This window comes from Miscanthus floridulus, chromosome 9 (assembly GCF_019320115.1).
Source record: "Miscanthus floridulus cultivar M001 chromosome 9, ASM1932011v1, whole genome shotgun sequence".
Lineage (NCBI taxonomy): Eukaryota > Viridiplantae > Streptophyta > Magnoliopsida > Poales > Poaceae > Miscanthus > Miscanthus floridulus.
In genome coordinates, this window is record NC_089588.1 from 63,016,824 (window position 1) to 63,040,012 (window position 23,189).

General features: G+C 42.6%; 2 protein-coding genes, 1 long non-coding RNA gene and 1 pseudogene across 4 annotated transcripts; 2 read left to right on the forward strand and 2 right to left on the reverse strand.

The window, feature by feature from the left end:
• Positions 1 to 1,272: 1,272 nt before the first annotated feature.
• LOC136483757 (uncharacterized) lies at positions 1,273 to 1,857 on the forward strand. The gene has a single exon (XM_066480916.1). The coding sequence runs from the start codon at positions 1,273 to 1,275 to the stop codon at positions 1,855 to 1,857; it is 585 nt and encodes a 194-aa protein (XP_066337013.1).
• A 210-nt stretch (positions 1,858 to 2,067) lies between these two features.
• On the forward strand, positions 2,068 to 3,207 carry LOC136480025 (uncharacterized; annotated as a pseudogene).
• Positions 3,208 to 9,070: 5,863 nt separating this feature from the next.
• LOC136483754 (DNA replication licensing factor MCM2-like) lies at positions 9,071 to 15,455 on the reverse strand. 2 transcript variants are annotated; one of them, XM_066480915.1, is made up of 18 exons: positions 15,362 to 15,455; positions 15,029 to 15,261; positions 13,943 to 14,130; positions 13,120 to 13,316; positions 12,786 to 12,975; positions 12,460 to 12,679; positions 12,171 to 12,378; positions 11,897 to 12,031; positions 11,613 to 11,804; positions 11,357 to 11,529; positions 11,103 to 11,291; positions 10,900 to 11,016; positions 10,732 to 10,816; positions 10,496 to 10,648; positions 10,292 to 10,417; positions 9,999 to 10,181; positions 9,554 to 9,715; positions 9,071 to 9,466 (listed from the first exon to the last, which is right to left on the reverse strand). In XM_066480915.1, the coding sequence occupies exons 1-18, from the start codon at positions 15,362 to 15,364 to the stop codon at positions 9,350 to 9,352; spliced, it is 2,871 nt and encodes a 956-aa protein (XP_066337012.1). In that variant the 5' UTR covers positions 15,365 to 15,455; the 3' UTR covers positions 9,071 to 9,349. The 2 variants fall into 2 exon arrangements, with proteins under 2 accessions (XP_066337012.1, XP_066337011.1); XM_066480914.1 differs by having other exon boundaries at positions 12,786 to 12,978.
• Positions 15,456 to 20,072: 4,617 nt separating this feature from the next.
• LOC136483758 (uncharacterized) lies at positions 20,073 to 21,903 on the reverse strand. The gene is made up of 3 exons (XR_010765623.1): positions 21,564 to 21,903; positions 21,204 to 21,485; positions 20,073 to 20,391 (listed from the first exon to the last, which is right to left on the reverse strand). It is a non-coding gene; the product is annotated as an uncharacterized lncRNA (long non-coding RNA).
• Between the last annotated feature and the right edge of the window lie 1,286 nt (positions 21,904 to 23,189).

Genomic DNA, 23,189 nt, shown 5'->3' on the forward strand with positions numbered 1-23,189 from the left:
GGTCCCGGGACAAGCGGCGGCGGCATTGGCTCCAGCACGAGCAGCGGCCATGGTGTGCAGCATGAGCGTCGTCGCAGGCAGCACGAGCAGCACACTCCCATTCTTTGTCTTCTCCAACTTGGTTCTTCATCTTCCCCATCCCAGCATCGGCATCGAGCAGATCAATAGAGGTAGCTTAGCAGCGGCGTGAGTCTGACGAGGAGGTCCGTCAGCGCTGGGTGCTCCTCATATCCAAAGCACTGAAGTAGCAGTAGAGCACCAACGGCGATGGCATGGCACAACAATCTGGTCAGTGCTCATAACCTCCTCTCTTTTTTTGCTTGTATGTCACAGATCTCACTATATGTAAACAAGCTGTCAATATTTGTTACCTCTAATTTCAATATTTCATATACTTGCCTCCCGTGCTTGTTTGGCCTAGGTGGTAATTGATAATAACCGCTATATCAGTTTGCACTATTTTGATTGGGGCATATGCAGATAAATTCTTTGTTCATATTTTTGCTTATTGAAAGATCAGTGCTTGTTGAACCAGTTCTAAATAGTGGCTTACTTTGCCTTTGCAATAGGACCTTGTCTTATTTAGGTTTTAATGTGGCTTAGTTTGCTCTTTGTATAGGTAACCCGTATAGTGCTGCCTCTGTCTCAGTAGAAGCTGGACCAAAACAACCTGGTATCAACTCAGATGACCCTGCATGGGCTCACTGTTTCTACCCAGACATAACCAAGAAACATCACCTATGGTGCAAGTATTGTGACAAGCTCTACAGTGGTGGAATTACAAGAATTAAGTACCATCTTGCAGGAATTAAAGGTTTCAATACTACTAAGTGTGGAAAAGTTTCAGCTCCAGTGCAGCAAGAGATATTTGATTTGCTTACGAAGAAGACTAGTGAAAAAGAACAGAAAAACAAAGAAAAGGAAATGGACAGAGCTGAAGTTAACATAGAAAACTCAGATTGTGAAAGGGGCAGTGAAGGTTCAGATCATGGCAATAATGCTCTTGTGGTGAAGCCAAAGGCGACAAGAGGATCTAGTAGCTCTAGATCTGTAGCAGGTGGTCAAACTATTGACAAGTACTACAAGCATCCTTCTATAGAAGAATCTGCTAGTATGACATAAAGAGGAATTAATCTAAGCAAAAAGGTTCAAACATCATTGACAACTCAGAAAAGAGAAGAGAGGAGGGATAGAACTTGTGAGTACATATGTCAGTGGTTCTATGAAGCTAGCATTCCACACAACATAGTCACCCTTCCGAGTTTTGATCATATGTTAGAGGCCATTGGACAATTTGGTAGAAATCTGAAAGGACCTAGTCCCTATGAGATGAGTGGACCATTCTTGCAGAAAAGGAAGGAAAAGATAATGGATGGATTCAAGGAGCATAAGGAATCATGGGAGCTCACAAGTTGTTCTATCATGATAGATGCATGGACAGATAGGAAGGGTAGGGGAGTGATGAATTTAGTTGTGCATAGTGCTCATGGGGTACTCTTCTTAGATTCAGTGGATTGCTCGGGTGATAGGAAAGATGGAAAATATATCTTTGAACTTGTGGATAGGTACATAGAAGAGATAGGGGAAGAACATGTTGTCCAAACGGTGACTGATAATGCTAGCGTCAATACAAGTGCAGCAACTCTATTGATAGCAAAAAGACCTTCAATATTTTGGAATGGATGTGCTGCTCATTGCTTGGATCTCATGCTAGAGGATATTGGTAAGCTTGGACCAGTTGAGGAGACCATTTCTAATGCAAGGCAAGTGATTGTTTTCTTGTATGCTCATACTAGGGTGTTGGATTTGATGAGGAAGTTTCTTAAGAAAGACTTGGTTCGCTCTAGGGTTACATGATTTGCCACTGCTTACTTGAATCTAAAAAGCTTGCTGGATAACAAAAAAGAGTTGACAAGACTATTTAAATCAGATGAGATGGAGGAATTGGGTTACTTGAAGCAGGCCAAGGGGAAGAAAGCCAACAAAGTGATCAGATCCAAAACCTTCTGGAAAAATGTTGACATTACAGTTAATTACTTTGAGCCATTGGCTAATGTGTTGAGAAGAATGGACAGCGATGTACCATCAATGGGATTCTTCCATGGATTAATGTTGGAGGCGAAGAAAGAAATTTCTTAGAGGTTTGATAATGATGAGAGCCGCTTCAAAGAAGTCTAGGATATCATTGATACAAGATGGGACAACAAGCTCAAGACTCCACTACACCTGGCTGGGTACTATTTGAACCCCTACTACTATTACCCAAATAAGTCAGAGATTGTGAAAGATGGATCATTTGCAGCAGGTGTGATTTCCTGTATTACAAAGATGGTGGCTGGTGATGAAGAAACCCAAGACAAGATAATTGAAGAACTCAACATGTATCAAAATCAGCAAGGGAGTTTTGGAAGTGAAATTGCCACAAGGCAGCGAAAGAACAAGAATTTCAATCCAGGTGAACAACTGAATATGTGAACTTAATTTGATTGTTGAATATCATATTTTTATTCTAACTTGTTTAATGTTTATGCAGCAAAATGGTGGCTGCACCATGGCACAAGCACACCAAATCTTAGGAAATTGGCAGCAAGGATTCTGAGTCTGACCTATAGCTCCTCAGCTTGTGAGAGGAACTGGTCAGTATTTGAACAGGTAAAAAGAAAATTATGACATGCATCTTTGTGTGCATGCTATCTTTTTTGAATTTTAATGTTTGTTCATGGAATTTAAATCTGACCTGCAGCCTTGTCTTCACTACTGGACTCGTAGGTTCATATAAAGAAGCGTAATAGGCTACTTCATGAAAGGATGAGAGATCTTGTGTTTGTTAAATTTAATTCTAAGTTAAGGAATAAGAGAGAGAAGAAGGATAGAGATCCTTTGGAGAAAGAAGTAGATGATGTTGTGGCAGATGATGATAATGAATTCATTACTGGTACTACGTCTTTGCCAAGTGAAATGGAACAACAACAATGTGCACAAGAATCACAGAAGCACACACCACAACAAGCACAACCACAAGCTAAAAGGAAAAGGCCTGTGCACCCTAAGAAGAGGAAAGTCAGGAGCCTGCAGTCTTTGATGAGAAATGGCCTAGTGCAGCCTGAAGCTCCATCATCCGATTCAGAAGATTGTGCTGATGGTACTCTAATGCAGACTACTGACTCTGATAAGTCTATCTCTCCTTATGTCTCTGAGTCTGATTAGTGAGACTAGAAGAAATGAAGATTGCAATATTGCCTCGTATTAGTAATTTAGTATCCACTATCTGATTGCAACCTTGTCTGATTAGTGAGACTAGAACGCTTGATGACCTTTTGTGTTGTACTATTAGCTTTATTCAACTGGTTATGTAACTATCAACTATCAACTGGTTATTGCCTTGTCTGTTAGTTTTAAATGGCTTAGTGCAGCATGTTGTAATGTACTCCTATAACCTATAATGTATTCCTTTCAACTAGTTATGTATCAATCGGTAATGGTTATGAAGTTATGCCAAGGTCATGTTTTTTTTCATTTTTTTGGCAAAAATAGCTAAATGGCATAGCTGCAGCTATCTCCCGCTATAGCTATGCTTAGCTACTGAGAAGGTCAGCAGCTAAGAGGCTTAGCCAGCTATTTAAAACTTTGTCACTAAGAGCTCTCACACTTACTACACTAAAGAGCTCCACTAGATGAACTTAAAACAACAAAGCAAGCTCTCAATTCTAATTACACTAAAGAGCTTGTTATAACTAGTTTGTAAGAATATAAATAAGTGAGTAGGGTGATTATACCGCCGTGTAGAGGAGTGAACCAATCACAAGATGAATACTAAATCAATCACCGGGAGAATACCAAAGGGCAAGAGACAACTAATTTTTCTATCGAGGTTCACGTGCTTGCCGGCACGCTAGTCCCCGTTGTATCGACCAACACTTGGTGGTTCGGTGGCTAAGAGGTGTTGCACAAACCTCATCCACACAATTGGACACCGCAAGAACCTACCCACAAGTGAGGTAACTCAATGACACGAGCAATCCACTAGAGTTACCTTTCGGCGCTCCACCGAGGAAGGCACAAGACCCCTCACAATCACCATGATCGGAGCCGGAGACAATCACCGACCACCGCTCAACGATCCTCGCTGCTCCAAGCCATCTAGGTGGTGGCAACCACCAAGAGTAACAAGTGAATCCCACAGCGAAACACGAATACCAAGTGCCTCTAGATGCAATCACTCAAGCAATGCACTTGGATTCTCTCCCAATCTCACAAAGATGATGAATCAATGATGGAGATGAGTGGGAGGGCTTTGGCTAAGCTCACAAGGTTGCTATGTCAATGCAAATGGCCAAGAGAGTGAGCTTGAGCCGGCCATGGGGCTTAAATACAAGCCCCCATGAAATAGAGCCATTGACTCCTCAGTCCACTGAAAAACGGGATGACCGGACGCGCAGGTCAGATCGACCGGACGCTGGACCCCAGCGTCCAGTCACGCGATGTGTGCCACGTGTCCCCTGCTTCAAACGTAGATCGCCCAATCTCAACGGTCATCAGTACATTTAAGTTGTGACCGAACGCGCTGCTTCGAAGTGACCGAACGCTGGACCTCAGCGTCCGGTCATTTCTAGTAAGCATCCAGAAGTGAAAAATCACGACCGGACTCACCCAGCGTCCGGTCACTCAACGTCTCCTCTGTGCGCCGCATATGTCATCATACGTCATACTAACCGGACTCAGCCCCTGAGCGTCCGGTCATTTCTCCCGCCAGCGTCCGGTCGTGAGACCGAAACAGCGCGCTCACTGCTGCCACTGACCGGACGCGCCGGTCCTACCAAGACCAGTGTCCGGTCACTTACAGTGACCTCCGTTCACCTAGGTTTAGCTACCGGACATGTCCGTTATGCTCTGTGAAACCCTATCTTTCCTGTACAGTGCGCCGGTGGCACCGTCGGACTGTCCGCACTCTATGGGCGGACACTCCGCCAGTGAAGTTTCTAACCCTTGCTCAAATGTGCCAACCACCAAGTGTATCACCTTGTGCACATGTGTTAGCATATTTTCACAAACATTTTCAAGGGTGTTAGCACTCCACTAGATCCTAAATGCATATGCAATGAGTTAGAGCATCTAGTGGCACTTTGATAACCGCATTTCGATATGAGTTCTACCCCTCTTAATAGTACGGCTATCAATCCTAAATGTGATCACACTCACTAAGTGTCTCGATCACTAAAACAAAATGGCTCCTACAATTTATACCTTTGCCTTGAGCCTTTCGTTTTTCTCTTTCTTCTTTTCAAGTCCAAGCACTTGATCATCGCCATGGAATCACCATCATCATGTCATGATCTTTATTTGCTTCACCACTTAGAATGTGCTACCTATCTCATGATCACTTGATAAACTAGGTTAGCACTTAGGGTTTCATCAATTCACCAAAACCAAACTAAAGCTTTCAATCTCCCCCTTTTTGATAATTGATGACAACCCTTTCACAAAGATATGAATTGAAATTTAATTGAATCCATGTTGCTTGCCCAAGCATATTTACCATGTGTAAAAGGATATGGACAAGTTTCATGAACCCCAAATGGTAGCAATTGCTCCCCCTACATATGTGCTAAGAGTTTGGATGGTAGCTTGCACATGTTTTTTAAGTGTTTTCTGCCGTTTCAGTCATGTTGCAAGCCTATGTTTCAAGTGTTTGAGTTGTTTCAAATGTATGTTTCAGGTGTTTCATACGGATGTTGTAAAAGTACATCGGGACGCTACACATGTTGTAATGGCTATACATGTATGTTTCAAGTGTATGTTCCAAATGTTTCATCTATTCGATATGAATGTTACAAGTTTTTTATCTAGATGTTACAAAAGTAGATATGGATGTTGCAAGCATATGTTCCATGTGTTTTCTAGAGTTTCATATGTATGTTTACAAGTGTTTCATCTAGATATTGCATATGTTTGCAATGGTTTCAAATTTTCTTCAGGCGTTTTCGCAAGTGTTTCATACGCTTGTTTTAAATGTTTCATCTATCTTGTTTTGTATGTTGCAACTGTTGTATCTGTATGTTTCAAAAGTAGATCAAGGTGTTGCACATGGGATACGCGTGGGAAGCGGCCGGCGGTGCGGACGACATTTGGGGCAGCGCGGGCCCACTGCTGGTGTGCTCGCGAGCGAGCTCGGCGCGCTAGGCGCTCATCTCTCCCTGTGCGGGCAGCGTCTAGACGCTAGCTCTCGGATTAGACGTCCGGCGCTAGCAAGTCCCAATTAATCCTAGGAATTCTCAAATAATCAAAATAATCTAGACATCAATTCGATAGATTCTAATAACCATTGAATCTATCTATTTTTAAATAATTATCCACCTCTATCTATAACCGTGGAAAATAGCTTAAAGTAAACTATGAATTTGTATTTAAATTCCCTACATGTCATTATAAAACATAATCTGAAGTTACCTTAAATTTGCATATAATTTCCCACTTGCCATCCTAATAGATAATCTACTTAACCTCTTAAATAAGCATCTGAATTACCACGTCAACAATCATTGAAAAACCTGAAATATCCTCTCAAATCTCATATACCAACATTTTCTATTAAAAATTTTAAATAACCATATATTACAGGCGCATATGTTTGTACATTACACACTTCTATTAATATTGATATATTAAAAAACTAATGAAAATGAACAAGTAAACATACTTGTTATGCCGTATATGTATAATGTTTTAGCAATCATGAAAAATAATTAAAAATATTAATAACCTGATATCTAACTTATAAAAGTTTTTTTAGATAAATTTATACATTTGAACTAAAACATTTAACATATCTATATATCTCTATTTTCTATAAAGAAATGTTATTACACAAATAATCCTTGATAAGAAATTTGAAACGTCTTAATAAGCAGGGGAGTTCTGTACAAACCAAAGGTGGATATAAGGTCTTTGAGATTCCTTTTGAGTAAACACATACTGAGTTTTAAATATTAATATCCTCTTGATTGAGGCTAGCACCTCTACTCTATCTTAGATCTTACATCAAGTTCTACCACTAATCTTAAGCGACATGGTACAAGTTATATAAAGGTTATGCCATTACATTAATTAAAAATGCAGTCTATGACCTAAAATCCATATTTTTAATAAATTTAAAAGGAGACTTAATAAAAGATACAACAAGCACAAGAGTTTTAGCATCACCTGAGGATAAAAAATCTATAGCAATGAATCAGATTAGGAAAAAATCTACTTAACACTCCAACCTATTAGTAGTTGTCTACTTCAGTCACTCACCTATATAAAACAATATAGTCTACCCTTTAAACTATTGAAAAACGTTTAAATAACCGTCCAAGACGGTTTTGGAAGTTGTTTTGCTGATATGACATATTAAAAGTTTACATATAACTCCTTAATGTATCAAGGGTTGATTATATAACTCCCTCGATTATAAAACCTGACATTGTAATAATCCTTAAAGCATTTAATAATGTTCTAATCACACCCGGATGGTCTTGTAGGACCGTTTGGACACTGTATCCCGCCATAGTGGCCTAAGCACCCATGCTTGCACGCAAGCCCATCAACTTCCTCCCTCTCCCTACTACTCTTTCTAGGTTTGCACCACTGCCCAATGAGCACCATATTGTCTCCTGTTCCATCTCATGGCACTCCTCGAGGGCATTGAGCTCTTGCACTATCCAACACCCTTGTCATCCCGCCCCTCCCACATCCTTGCTCCCTCTTGTTTTCTCCTCCTACGGGCTATGGCTACATAAAAAATTAAAGGACAACCGGATGTGGAGGATGTGGGAGGGGGCGGATGGTGAGAGTGCAGGCATGGTGCTTGAGCTCAATGTCATTGACGAGTAGCGGGAGGTGGAGCAGGATACAAGATGTCGCAAGCTGCTCCTTGGACGGTAGATCAGCCTAGAAAGAGTACGGACGTGGAGGCAACAAATGGTCCTATGTGAAAGGTGTGTACTTAGGCTAGTATGGCATGATATGGTGTCTAAACGGCCCTACAAGATTATGAAGGGTCATTTGAATATTATTAGATATTTTAAGGGCTATGATATCATGTTTTATAGTTGAGGGGGTTATATAGTTAGACTTTTTAATATGTCACGTCAGCGAAACCACCTTTAAAACAATCTCAGGGGGTTATTTAAACGTTTTTCAACAGTTTAAAGGGTTAACTGGTTTTATAGATGAGGGGGTGAAGTAGACAACGACCAATAGTTGCGGGGGTTAAGTAGACTTTTTTCCTATAAGATTAAAATCTAATAATCAAAATTTTGAATATGTATTTAATTGAGACCTGTATCCGTTCCACGAACAAAAGTCCACAAATAACAATTGACGGGTTTGGAGGCCACAACGCCGGCGGCGCCGCTCCTCCCTTGCATCGTTTACATCGCCACCGCTAGAGTATGCCACACGGAGGCCCATGCGAGTGCAAGGAAGGTGGTGGTGGGGGCAGTCTTGACTAGATCTGGGTGGTCACATAAGGATACGGAGGGAGAACTTGCATATACACGTTATTAAGCGAAATAACTTAAAATAGATTGTATTTAAGTTATTATTCGTCCACAAAAAGTTCTAAATTTTTTTGAATAATATTTTTATTTATATGATTTTTTATGAAGAAATATATTCTTTTGAATTAGAATCTAGCCTATTAGCCAAACAGTTTCATAAAATTATTTTGATTCATCACCAGAAACGTTTCTGCAGAGAATTTGGATCCGAAACGTTTCTACAAAAATCTCGCACCCTAGATATCTTGCATAGGTTATAAAGCCTAGTAGGTTAGCTGGAACATCAGTTGGTTGCCTAGAGTTGGTATGCGCACTAAAGTTGGTATCTGCCAGAGTCAGGGTAAAGGAGACTATCTATTTTTTGGAAATAATAAAGATCTTGTTTAATTTCTAAAAGATCATACTTGACCCATTTTAAATCAAAATATATGAAACTGCCACCAGTCTAGAAATTAAATGTCTGTTGGTGTATATAGTTATTTGGCTGTAACATGTTTTTGTTTCTTTTCCTAGTTTTTTATTGCCTGCAGTCACACCCATCATTTATCTAACAAATGATTTGACTCACCGTACAGTTACGCCTAAATGGCAGCAAAGAGCATAGACGTTTAATAACACAATTACACAACAGATACTAAATCAATCCTGAAAAGGCGATTGTCCCAGTGTCATTTGTATGCTTAAAAGAAATGAGGTCAGATCTCATCATCGCTCTTTATCCAGGAGGCCACCTGTGGCTGTTCACTTCATACCAGGGCCGTAACGACAAAGGCCGGTTCTACCGTTCTAGACAGGAGGAAAGTCAGTTGTTATTCCGCCAGTGGATGCCTGATGATCCCACGCCCTTCATCCAGAACGAAGCTGTTGTCCCTGAAGTGGGCGCTGGAGAAGAACGGCTTCAGATCGTAGATCTCATACTCTTGGGCCTGGGTCAACAGGTGTAGCAAGTCAGAGACAGATGTTAAAGAGGTCACTCAGCTCGGTTTTGTGTGGAAGCACTCATGAAAGCTTACCTTGTTCCTCAGGTCCTCCACTTTGACCTCGACGTGAGTAAGGCGCGAGGTTGATCCTGCCATGATTTCTTCAAAGTGCAGGGCATCCTTGACCAGTGTCCGCAGAAGGAGCAGAAGCAGCTCATTGTAATCCTTCTTGAACGTCATGTATTTCCGGAAATTCTGTGGACAGCAGAAATTTAGTTGATGCTTGCAAGACATTCAGTAGTTCAAGGACTACCCAGACCCAGACTGATTAGTACAAAAGGGCAACAAGATTCAACTCATGCTATTAGCTTAATCTGCAACAAGACTTATAAATTTACTGACAAAACTGACCGTTTGGTAAATCATTTCTGTTAAATAGATGAGCACTTTAACATATAATTGATTATCAAATGCATGTACGTGTGTAGCATCGGATGATGTAATGGCCATATAACAGTTCAATACCAACAAAATTTACCTTATGAAGTGCTTTCTGCACACCGAATTTCTGAGTTGAAATAAAAGAGTCAAGCAAGACACGGATGGCCATGTCAACATCTTCCTGAGACACATAGCTCCTCAGATGCATCCTTGCATGTGCCTCCGACATTCGGATGATTGATTCTATATGCCTTACTGCAATAGGAACCCCTTGGCCATACTGCAAAGTTAGTTGGAAACTACTTAGTACTTCATTGTTTTCGAAGGTGCCACTTCAGAAATTTAGTTCACACAAACCCTAGACAAGGCTAAGAAGGAAGGATATCATACAGATGATTCACGACGGAGTTCAGCATAAACATGGCTAATCTTATCTAGATCGGCATCATGTATTTTGGGAAATACATTCAGCTTAGCATAAGTTATGTATTTCTTCAGCATGTCTTGGGAAAGGACCTGGCAATATAACATTCAGTTAGAACCACAAAACAGAGTCAGAGGTTCTTTCAGTTGAAATAGCTATAGGATACATACATCTGGGTCAGCTTGTCTTGCAGAGGCCAGTGGATCATCATCCACATCGGTTGAAACCCTGTCTTCAAGGTTAGCCCCCTTGGGTTGGGATCTGGCGTGACTGTCTACAACAAACCTTGCAAGCATTTCATCTGTAAATGGATCAACAATATCCTGCATTTTAAAAATTAAATATCAGTAGTGATTGACAACTGATCATGGAACAAATACATCAGACATGAATAACAGCTCCAAACCTTAACCACGCAGAGGATGTCAAAACGTGAAATAATGGGATCCGTCAATTCAACATTCTGAGTGAATGTCTTTGATGAATCATACCTGTGAAATAAACGATGATTGCATTCAGTATCTTTCTTAATACTATCACTAGTATTACATGGCATGCATGGAACTGAAGTTACCTTCCACCTATTGGGTTTGCTGCAGCAATAACACTGCATCTAGCTTGAAGAGATGTGACGATTCCTGCTTTTGATATACTGATACTTTGTTGCTCCATAGCTTCATGAATACTTACCCTGAAACAATCAGAAGAGAATTACATTTTTAGTAATACAGAAATTTAAATAGTACAGGGCACCCAAATGCAAATGTTATATCATACCTATCTTGATCATTCATCTTGTCAAACTCGTCAATGAGGCAAATGCCCCTATCAGCAAGAACTAGTGCACCTCCCTCAAGTGTCCATTCTCGTGTTACTGGATCCTTGTGAACCGCAGCAGTAAGACCAACAGCAGAGGCACCTTTTCCAGTTGTATATACTGCTCTGTGTCCTGTTTTCTCCACATACCTGCAAGATGGCAAGTTAAGGGCACATCCTCAAGGAACTGCTGAAAAATGATTGACTGTCCTTACTTGAGAAACTGTGATTTTGCAGTGCCTGGATCACCCAGGAGGAGGACATTGATATCACCTCTTAGGCGATGTTTTCCCTTCACATTCTTCTCTTGTCCACCAAACATTGCGAGTGCAATGGCAGTCTTGATATCTTCATGGCCGTAAATGGATGGTGCAATTGACTTGACAATCTGTTGAGTTAGGTGCATAAGTGAGCTAATGTATATTAACATAACACATTTTCATCAAGAGATTAAAGAGTTGAGCAACAAACCCTTTCTGCAATCCTTGGATCCTTTGACAGCTTCTCAATCTCTGCCTTATCCTCGTCAGTTAATTTGTATGCAGAAAACAGATCCTGCTTTTTTGCCACATAGTTTGCCTCAACCACTGTGGCGAAAACAGGGAAACCATTCTTTGTATTCAAAGACAGGTCAAAATTATTTGTGTATATCCCAGTGACCTCCTGGAGAAAGCAAGCACGGAATGTCAGTCTGATTTCAAAAGTAATATGAATGGATATGAATTGAAAAACAAATGGTAGGTGAGAAAAATTACAATCTCCTCTCCTGGACGAGCACAGTCAATCAGATCATTCAGAAGTATTACTTCCTTGTATCTGGGAAGCCGCCCAGCAGGAACAATTCCTGGGCTTTCCTGAAGAGTGAGTTTCTGGTAGTTCCTATATATAGTCTGCATGGAGAATAAGCAAGTATTAAGACTGAAAAAAAATAGTTTTACTAGGATTAACAGTATAGTCCACATAGAAAAACTATATCAATATCACATAGCAATAAGACAGAACTGTGAAAACATGTTTAAGGTAACATGCCTGCTCAACATTGACTGTGAATGGCCCTTTGGATTGGCATTCAGGGCATGATCCGACTTTCACCTCAGTGTAGGAGTTCTGGAAGAAAGGGCCCAGGATAGTTCCACATTTGCTACAGTCATACTTCACCTGCTGCAACTGAGGGAATACACCAGATCGTCGGGTAACAACACCACCAATTCGAATCATTGTGTTCAGATGGACTTGCCTGAACAAAGGCATGTAGGACATTAGACCAAATCAAATTGATCATGAAGCTAAAAGATACAAAGGAAACTGTGTTATTTACCTGATATTGCGTATTTGATCATAGACAGGAAGGTTCGTTATTCGGACATAGATCTTTTGGTGGATGTTCCTATAATTCTTGTGGAGATCAAAAACAACATTTTTGGCAACTTCCTCCATAACTTCAAGCACTGATTGAGGTGCATCGGCCAACCAGATGGCAATGTTTGGATGTATATAAATAAACTGTTTGTAGTCTATTTCCAAGCTACACTTGTTAGCTGCAGAAGAAATAGATAAGGGTCAGAGAAGCAAGGACTTTGTAGTAGCAGCTAAAACTTGTTGCATTTTTTTCATGTCAACCAGAGAATGTGAAGCAGATGATACCTAAAACCATCTCGTTAATAAGCCGAACATACTCAATCTCTCCTTGATCGTTCTTTGGGTTAACATATGTAAGAAGGAACTCTTTGAATTTCTTTGCAATAAAGCGACGGACTTCATCTCTTGTGACCCACTCTCTCAATGTACCTTGGACACGGTACATGTTCATCTCATCTTCTTCATCAAATTCATCCTGCTGAAAATAATATTGTCAATTCAAGGATAGACAGTCATTTAGAGCTGCAGAAAATGAGGCTTACTATATAATTGGTAGTTACAGAACCAAATCAAGTTCTGAAATAAAAGCATAACCTAGTTTAAATCGTTATGACAATACCTCATATGGGTCATCATCAGTCTGATCAGTCATAGGCACATCACCACCGGAGTACATTCCACGCTGAGATCTTCCAGGTGAACTAGGAGTGGCACCATCACCATCATCATCACTTCTTGGTGTTCTTGGTCCACTTGGTGGTCTAAAACTAGCCCTGTGCCTTTTAGGACGCCTGAAATTCATATCCTCATCTGTATCTGCACCATGGAAGAAAAGAGCTTTGAATTCACAGTCACTAACACCTAAATATTGGACTTCTAATATATGTTACAAAAGTTTACACCTAAGGCAATCATGTTACCCTTTTTTACAAGAATCTATAACTGTCAGTTCTCAAAAAAAAAAAATCCAGGCATAATCAGTACTGCTGCTTGTATGCTTACTATATGGATATGAACTCAAACAAACACTAATAACTTCCTAAGCAACAAATTCATTTGCAGTTCAGATATAAATGACACAGCTCTCCTTCCTACGTGTGGAAGAAAAATTAAAATACATTTTCTGTTACGACAGTTGATAAATGGAGAAATGGAGATAGTCCAACTCAATATTCAGTATAATATGCAAATCTTCCAAAATGAGTTTTTTTTTTACAGAAAGCATTAACCACACTGAAATCACCAAATGAGGATGTGGCCAGTCAAACTTCAAACCAATCACAAAAGAAGCAGATGCAAATGAACGAGAGCCCAAAGATGCAACATAAGTTCATATACCAAGTACTCATTTGGTGATTTAATCAAGAGCATATATTTAAAATATAAATACCATATTTGCTCTAATATCCTACAGAAACCAAAATTCGTCTTGAAGCCATTACCCTGATCGTGGAGCATCCGTGGCAACTTCCTGTCAGCTGCTGCACCAGTCCTCACATCCCTTGCATCAAGCTCCGCTTCCGCGGCCCTTCGATCAGCCATGATTTCATCAAGATTCCTCTCATCCTCGAGTGAATCATCTAAACCAACTGACTCATACTGATCATGCTCATCCATCCTTCGGTAATCACTGCAATCAGGTAAAAGGAAAAAGACTGACTATGGAAACAAAAAAATTCAAAACTGACAGTCAGCAGATATATAGAATGGTTTGTGTTGGCTAGAGAGATTGGATTATTCATTGCAATCATGTAAAAAAATGCATGCCTTCGTTACAAGCCATTTAAAAAAACAAAAGTGACCCTCGCAGCAAACTGTGCAAGTCCAAATTCCAAACTTAGGAAACATACAGTAACTTTAGTTTGATAACAATGTGTAACTTAACACAAATTCGCATCAAGGCAGCAGAGCCACTTAACAAATCTCTCATCAAAGCTGGTGAGCCTGGGTATCTGCCCCTATGGGCACAGAGAGTCACGCAATGCACTTCAATTTAGCAAATTTCGAGATGGATTAAGTGTATTTCCGTCAGACCAATAAAATTAGCGAACTTAGATGCATGGTCAAGAACTAAAGTTGGTTGTTTTCAATAAAATTTAGAAGATTTAAGTTCATTTCCATCAATCCGACAAATATTAGTTAAGCCTATCAGTTAGTTACTCTAGTACTACAATTACCTACTCTAACTACAATTTTTTCCCCAATTTATGTACTCCCTCCTTTAAACACATATGACGTCTAGGACAATCTAATTAGTTAACTTTTCAACACAATTTAGAAAATTTTGTCAATAAATTGACCATTTCTTCTTCTCTAAATGCCACAATTTGCCTACATTATGAGGTAAATAACGACAACAAATACTAGAACCGCAGATATCTGACCAAACCACAGGCCAAAAAACCATCGCATCTGCCAATCAAACCACGGCATCTACCAGATCCCCTGGTCCCAATTACCCAGCCGCCCGAAAACCCACAGCAGATCCCGGAAATCTCCAGCCCTGGGTCAGATTCGAGTTGGCTTACTCGAGGTAGTTGTCGTTGAAGAGGTCCTCCCCCTCCTCGTCCTCGTCGGGGGCCACTGCGGCGGCGGGGTCGTCGTCATCGGGGAGTACGTGAGGGTCGACCTCCGCCTCACCATCGTCGTCGGAGTAGGAGGACGGGTCGGTGGCGCCGCGGCTGGTGGTGTTGGGCGGCAACCGATCGGTGCTGAAACCGGGGGACCCCGGCGTTGAGGGCGCGTTGTTCTCCGAGTCATCCTGCACGACGAGAGCGCCACGCGACCGCAGCAAGAAGAGATCAGATCTTGCGGCGCCGCGAGCGCGGGAGGAGGACGAGGCGGAGGGGTCGTGCGCTTACCATTCCGCCGGCGAACAAGAAGGCACTGGGCAGTGGAGGCTGAGGCGAGCGGCGGCAATGGCCGCGGTTAGGGTTTAGGGAGCGGCGGGAAGGAGAGGGGAATGGACTACGGAGTGGCGTGGTGGTATTATGAGAGGGAGGCGGCGGCGCGGGCAGGCGGGAGTGGCGGGAAACTTTGGCGCCAACAGGTAACGGCTTCCCGCGCAGGAGGCAAGTGTGGTACCATGGGCGAAATTGGGCTGAGATGGTATTCGGGATTCGTGGTTTGGGCTTAGCTTAAGGACGGCCCACATTCAATAGGGCATTTGCATCTGCACAAAAAAAAAAGGAAAAGGAAAAAGGGGAGAAAAAGAATCGTAAAAGACTTTTTTTTTACCAACTCTCAACTTGGTAGACACCGTGAAAGTGGTTATAAGAACATCAGCAGCACGTAAGGTCCTGGATCCGACCCTCCGTTGGAAAGAATATTCCAAGATTTTACGTCGTTGTGCTTTTAAGTGGTAGGCGACATTCCCGTCGACACCGAGACGCTTGTGGTGACTTCGTCAATCACGAGGATTTGCGAGTATTTAAGGTTTTAACGTTGTTGTGCTTTCAGCGGTGGACGATGTTCCTGTCGACAGTGGTGACTTCGTCAATATCGAGTATTTACCAGCCCAGTCTTCAAAGATGCTCATAGGAGGATTTGCGTGCGTACTTTCATAACGGTTAGGCGTATATAGTGACTTCGTCAATATCGATGATTTGTCGGTCCAGTCTTCGAAAATGCTCATAGGTGTATTTGCGTAAGAGTTAGTGTGCATGCATGCGTGGGTGTCTGTGTTATACTATCTAATAAAAAAAAGTTTAGCAGACGCCTGATTTTTAAAATGAGAACCTCGATTCACCTTTTTTTTAGCAACAGATCCTCGATTCACCTGTACCTTCGTCATCTACAGCTGGACCTAATACTCATCAGGCCCATTTGCTAGTGACAAATACACCGTACAGTCCATTGCAGAGGAACTAACTCTCTAATTTTTTCCCCTTAATCTATAAAATTAGTTTTTAGTCCCGTGCAAGTATTATAAGGTAATGTAAGTAGGTTACAAAAGGCTGCCACATTAGATTTATATATGGTGAGTCAGAGAAGAGAGAAGAAAAATAGATGCAAACTTACGGTCAGCTAAAGCAGCCGTTTCAAAAACTTTATGAGATAATATTCTGCGCCAGGTATTAATGATGTTGTAGCTAACTATATATATAATAATAATATATAAGAGCGTAATTTAGGGAAAAACTAAAACTGGTTTCATATTTTTCCCGAGCTAAAACTATTTTTATGAGTTTTGTATATTAAACCAGATTTTATGACTTTTTTTATTTGTCTAATTTTCCAAAGACATACTTGGATAACTTTCTCAAAAAAATATTTGTAGTCTAAATTATGCCTAAAATATCACCTCATAGGTAACATGACGCCACGTAGAACAATAGATGTGGCGAGTGGCGCTACATAAGACCAAAACCATTATCTAAAATGTCCACAGTGCAAAAACAAATAGATTTAAAAGTTGAAGGGACCAAAATATGTTTTTGTGCATGGTCCCAGTTTGCCCTCATAAAGTTCCTCCGGACTTCAGTCCTATTCAGTAGCTCAATAAGCCAACATTTGCAAAATAAGTCAAGCGTTTGCAAATGATTTCTATGTGTTCATGATCGAAAATTAGACTTTTTTGTATTTTGCACATGAGTAGACCATTGAAAAAATCGCCTTTTTTATTATGTGAATTTTCAAAAATTTGGAAATTGTTACATACCTTCACTTAGACATCCAAATACTAACCAAAAAAAATTCTAATAAGTTTGTATTCTAGAGTATATGCTCTTTTTCATGAGCTTCATAAAATTTACTACAATGTAATGAGAAACAAAATGTGTCGTTTTTTGTTCTCATCGTATAAACACATTAGTTATTACGAGATGTAAATGATCATAGATCAGTTGGTTGGGTTTCCTTGTGGTGGAAACTTGTCACCTGGGTTCAAATCCTCGACTTGGCACTGTGCTCGTATTTTCTGGATTTATTCTATGATTTAACAACGCTATGCTTTTCTGTGGTAGACGACGACAGCGAGACGCCTGTGGTGACTTCGTAAATTTCAAGATTTGTCGGCTCATCCTTTGAATGTGCTCAATAGGGTAGAGTTTACATACGTGTGTTAATAGGGGTGAGTACGTGTGCTGTGGATGTCTACGTTGAATTTATTACGATTGAATACGAAAGGCAGTAGAATCCTCAAAAATCATTAAATCTCTCATATTTCCTTATTATTGAATGAAATGCAGTAGAATCCTCCAATCATTAAATCTCTTATATTTCCTTTTTTTCGGCTGCTTGAACGGTGCTTTGCTAGGTCGAGTGCAAAGGAGTATTTTGTGGTCTTTGCAAATGTTGAATAAGCAATAGGCAACCTTTTTCTATGAAATACGCCTTGTATTACGATAATTGTCACCCGTTCGTTGGAACACAGGGGGGCGGCTCTGCATTGCACTCGTTCCCAGATCTCCTTGAGGAACACGAGGCAGGGGTGACGACGGAAACTGGGAACATATATGCACAGAGATTCTTTTCGTTTACAGTACATGATCGGAGTCGGCCGGAGGTTCCGAACACGTATACACGATCGAGTCGGAGGGGGTTGCAACCCAATCCTGTATGCACCGGATAGATTCTTTGGTTTACCGTAAGCAGTAGCAGTTGCAGATTCCGATCCGATCGATGCACTATCCGCGTCCGTCCGTGCCATATATAATCCCAGCGGCCCTAACAGCCTTCCCTCTTCGCCACAACCAGCAGCGACGCGCCTTCACCAACTAGGGCCTTCCGAGCCGCGTCACGATCCATGGCTGCCGCCTCGGATCTCGTCAACGGCGGCGCAGCGGCGCTGCAGATTGAGGAGGAGCTAGAGGAGCCGCCGGAGCAGAAGAACAATGCGGCGGCGGTGTTGGCGTTAGGCCCTGTCGTCCCCTGACTGGCTGCCGTGGCGGAGCGGTACAAGGCGCCGCGAGAAGCCGGGCGAAGGCATGTTCGGCGACGTGTACAAGGCCTGGGACCGCGTGCTCGAGCGCTTGTCGCCGTGAAGCGGCTCTCGGGGAGGACCGACGACCGCTTCGTGAAGACCTCGCTCCGCTACTTTCGCGCGGGAGGTCATGTCCCTCGCGGCGTGCCGCGGCCACCCTTCCGTCGTCCAGCTCCTGGCCACGTACGCCGACTGCGGCCGCGCCGACGGCGACTGCTTCGTCGTCACGGAGTACGCTGGGCCCATGAATTTGCGCCAGTACATGGACGTCCGGCGCCCTAATGGCGAGCCGTTCGACGAGAGGACGAGGTGCGCGACGTCATGGAGCAGCTTCTCGCCGGCGCGAGGCACGCGCACATGGCGGGCGTACTGCACAGGGACATCGTCCCCGAGAATGTGATCGTCGACATGTACGTCGGCGGCGCGAGCGGCAGGATAGTGTACAAGATATGCGGCTTCGGTGTGTCGGAGCCGGCGCCGCAGGCAGAGAAGGACGACTCCGGGCTGCTGGCGTCCTCCGGCCCGTACCGTGCGCCAGAGCTCTTCCTGGGGTCCAAGGACTACGACAACCGGGTCGACACGTGGTCGCTCGGCTGCATCATGGCCCAGCTCGTCGCCGGCAAAGGCGTGCCTTTCTTCAGCGCGCTGGACGGCGAGGTCTTCAAAAAGAATGCTGCAAGTGGTCGGCGCCAAGGGCAATCGTCGAGTGGCAGGGGTTCGAGCGCGTGGCGCCGTGCCAAAAGGTGGCCTGCCTTCGAAAGACGGGTCGTCAGGAGAGAGGCAGCCTCAAACGATGTTCAAGCCGAAGGTGCTGTCTGCGGCTGGCTTCAAGGTTTTGAAAGGGCTGCTGGACAGCAACCCGGACCGTAGGCTTTCAGCAGCGGCCGCACTTAGCAAGCCATGCTGGTTCAGGCGCCGTAGTTCTTCGGTGCCTGCTGCTTCATGCCTCAAGGTGGACCTTAGCCGACGTCCTGCGTAGCAATATTTAGTGCTAGTGATAACTAGAGTCAACATCCGTTTGTTCTTATTATAGTTCTTCGTTCTGCTAGTTCTTTCTTTTTCAGTCGTTGCAACGCAAATATATCCTTAATCTGTAGTTTTAGATTATAGTGTGTGTGTTTTTAGTATATTGATGTTCAATTCTGAATCGTTGTACTGATGGAATACCCTCAATAGATTTATTTTCATTTTTGGTTACAAAATCTTAGGATGTGGAGTTCAAAGATCCTGCCTGTTTTGCAAAACTGCCACTAGTTTTCCGTCAAACCTCGGCCGTGTATCATCAGAATTCCCCCACCATGGCACTACGTGCAGTCTGTTTGCAGCCGCTCACATCAAATTTTAGGGCTTTTTGGTTGGAGGCTCGGAACCTTTGGTGCTAGAGAATAGAGAACAATATACCAAGCCTAAACCTCCAAAATCTGACGTATAGGTAGATTTTCACAGCTTCAACAAAATAGCCTCTTCTTGCAGCCTACTAGAACATCAGGCGCATAATGATTTGAAAATAAAAGCTTTTGTCCTCGCTAGATAGACATGGTTTTATAACTTCAAATAGTAACACTAAGATCTAACCACAAACATTGGGTTTTTATAGTCATTGTCATCATAACCATGTTGAGCACCTAAAATTAGGCATATCACACTAACAAATACGTAGCAGAAATTACGAAACCAATCACTTCTCCCATTTCACTGCACTCTGCAGCTAGCCCTTTTAGTTCTAATTGAGCCACACGTTAGATAGTCATTCATTATAATATGGCTACAGAACATCTTAGTGAAAATAGTTAGAATGCTAGTCCAGATGTGCACAAGGTCATTAGAATAGGATAGAAAACGTCGGAGACAATAGAATGATAAGCTACACATCTGCAATCTAGAGCCATGACGTTTCGGAAAAACACAGAGCTGGTCATTAAAATGACAACGTCCCATGATGCTGAATTTTTTAGCAGTCGAACTACCCTGTAAATAGAAAAAGGTCATCAGAGACAAAGCATTTGTTGAACATGACAGAGAGCAAAGTACACAATCAGAGATACATTTACTTAAACCAGTTTGTGTAAGCCTTCAGGTATGATGTTTATAGATTGTAACATGGAGTGCACAGAATCAAAGAAAAGAGTAATCAAGACATATAAGGATAGACTGCAATTAATTTATTTTGAACTAATTAGGTATGACATTCCTCAAGAATACATTAGAACATGCGAAAACAACATTAATGGGGTAAGCATTAACTCTGAAAAAACTAACTTGCATGACTATAGAAACTCTTCTAATCATGTTACTATGGTGAAACTCGAGTACAAATGTACTAAATGTTTTTCTCTACCATCCTGAAAATTAAAAACAGGAAGAGGCAGCAATTGATTCATCAAATAATAAGTAGAGCACAAATGTAATTTCCAAAATATGCCAGTTGTGTAATGTATCGGAAGAAATTCCGAAATAAAAGGCAATGTTTTTTGCAATATTTATAGCTTATCAATATTTTCATGGTTAATTGCACAACCAATCCTATTGCTGCACAATGCTGGTTTCGGTTCTAATATCCATGGCTGGAACCAATTTCAGCTCTGGAACATTATGGATTACAACAATACATAAAGGAACACGTGTTAGCACTTAGCAGCCTGCACGTTTTGAACGCAAAAAAAACACTTGAATATAGGATTGTATCTTTTGTTTGTCAAACATTGTAATTTTCAGTGAAGTCATATCATATCATAGAAAAAAAAATCAACATGTATAAGGAATATGAAAGAGGAACATACTGCGTTTATCAGCCGCTGGGCAAAGCATCTGAGGCACATGCAATTCCTAAACGCTGAAGAAGCGTGGTTGCCATGGTAGTCTAAATAATCTGGTTGCAGCCATGAACAGAAAGCTCTTTGAACAAGAAAGAACCGTGTAATCAGGAGACCCGACCAGATACCAAATGCTCAAAGAAACTGGCCTTCCTGGCTGCCGCTGCTCGCCACCGCCGAGGCCCCGTGAGGCCATCAGAAGCCTCATCCGAGCGCAAGCCCGTGCCTTTGAGTAGCTCATGGTCAGATCTGAGAGAGAGAGAAAGAGAAAGCTCAACTTCGGTGAACAGATCTCGGAGAGGATGTGGAGATGTTGCTGAGCCGTACCCTCGTGCTTGCATCGCCGCCTTCTCTGAGCATGCGAGAAGCCGAGAACCACGGCGCCCCGCCCCATCCTGCCTCCGGGCTCTGAGCATGCGAGCACTGCCACTCCACCACGGTCGCGACCCGCCGCGATGTCGCCATGGCCGAAGCCACCTCCCCATAGATCTGGGTGCGCTCCTCCGACACGGTAAGGCGGAGAGGAGAGGAGTGAAGCGATGCCGGCGGCGAGACGGAGAGGGGAGATGGCGGTGGCTAGGGTTTTCGGTGCCACCCAAATCGCCCGTGCGCGTGCAGGAGCGAGGCTGTTGGGTCGACTTTGGACTGTGGGTTAGTTCCTAGAAAGTTTGAGGGCCTTTTTCGCAAAATGTACAGAAAACAGGTGTCAACATAAGTATGAGCCACCAAGGCTCCGAATGCGATGCTGTGGATGAAGCGGAGTCGAGTGGGTTTTAGGGGGTGTTTGGCATGGCTCTGGAGCTGAACTCCAGCAACTCCAGCTAATTTTTCAGTCAAACACTCCAACTCCAAAACTCTATGGAGCTGCCAACTCCATGGAGCTGTAGTGCAAATGGAGGTGGAGTTTTGGAGCACCTCTTTTGCAGCTCCGACTCCACCTAGAGCTGGCTCCACCTAGAGCTCCGACTCCAACTAGAACTGGCTCCACCTGGAGTTCTGGAGTGGAGCAGCTCCACCCAGAGTTGAAGCCATGCCAAACAGGGCCTTAGAGGGTGCTTGGCACTGCCTCAGCTCCCGTTTTTTCAGTTTGCTCCACGGATTTCATCATGGAGCACCTCTACCGTGGATTTGTGGAGCAGGTACTGTTTGGCACACAGCTCTGCTCCAACTCCAGGAATATGTTGTTTCTATGTTAATAGTCCATTATGCCCCTGATTCAAATTGCACTTGATATTTTCCGACAAGAATAGAAAACAAATGATAGAACATTAACAGAGAAAAATAAAATGATCTAGCAACAAAGATGAACAACATGAGTACTAATCAAAACAACAATGATCACTTGATCAAGCTGCAATTGTCGGCCTGCTGTTGCTTGTCGTTGAGGAAAAACTACAGTTGTATTCTCCAAAAAAAACAACTGGAACCAAAACAAGCGAACAGAGTAGCAGCACAACTCCTCACGGAAGGCAGAGAAAATAAAATGGTCTAGTGGATGGGTTGATTAATGGGGCAATTGGGGTAATTATCCCATAATTCCATGTAGGAGAACAAAACTTCAAAAACTGGATTACCTCTTGAGGTGCTCCATGAAAAACGTGGAGTTGGCCTCCAACTCCACATTTTTTGTGGAGCGAAGTTTTTGGAGCTAAAAAGTGTTTGACAACACAGGGCTCAAGTGGAGCTACAAAAAACAGGAGCGGACCATCAACCCCGATACCGTTGCTCGCAGTCGCAGCGCCTCTACACGCTGTTTAATAAGAATGGTCATTTGAAGGCCGGAAGCCAATGATTAATGCGTGCAAGATTATCCAACGTGGTGGTACCACGTCACGCACATGAGAAATATTGTTGCTTTGAACTTTGTAGCCAAGACATGGGCGATTTGGCTACCCAAAATGGAAATCAATCCCCACAGAATTGGCCACCCTCTTTTTGCTATTTTAGAGAGGA

What these genes read in the sequence shown, in the direction of transcription:
- LOC136483754 (XM_066480914.1), bottom strand. An exon ending in TTCAACGACAACTACCTCGA is followed by an intron (nt 14,131 to 15,028) that starts GTAAGCCAACTC and finishes ACCTGATTGCAG; the next exon opens with TGATTACCGAAGGATGGATG. An exon ending in GCAAACCCAATAGGTGGAAG is followed by an intron (nt 10,817 to 10,899) that starts GTAACTTCAGTT and finishes TTTATTTCACAG; the next exon opens with GTATGATTCATCAAAGACAT.
- LOC136483757 (XM_066480916.1), top strand. Translation starts at nt 1,273, where the DNA reads ATGTTAGAGGCCATTGGACAATTTGGTAGAAATCTGAAAGGACCTAGT.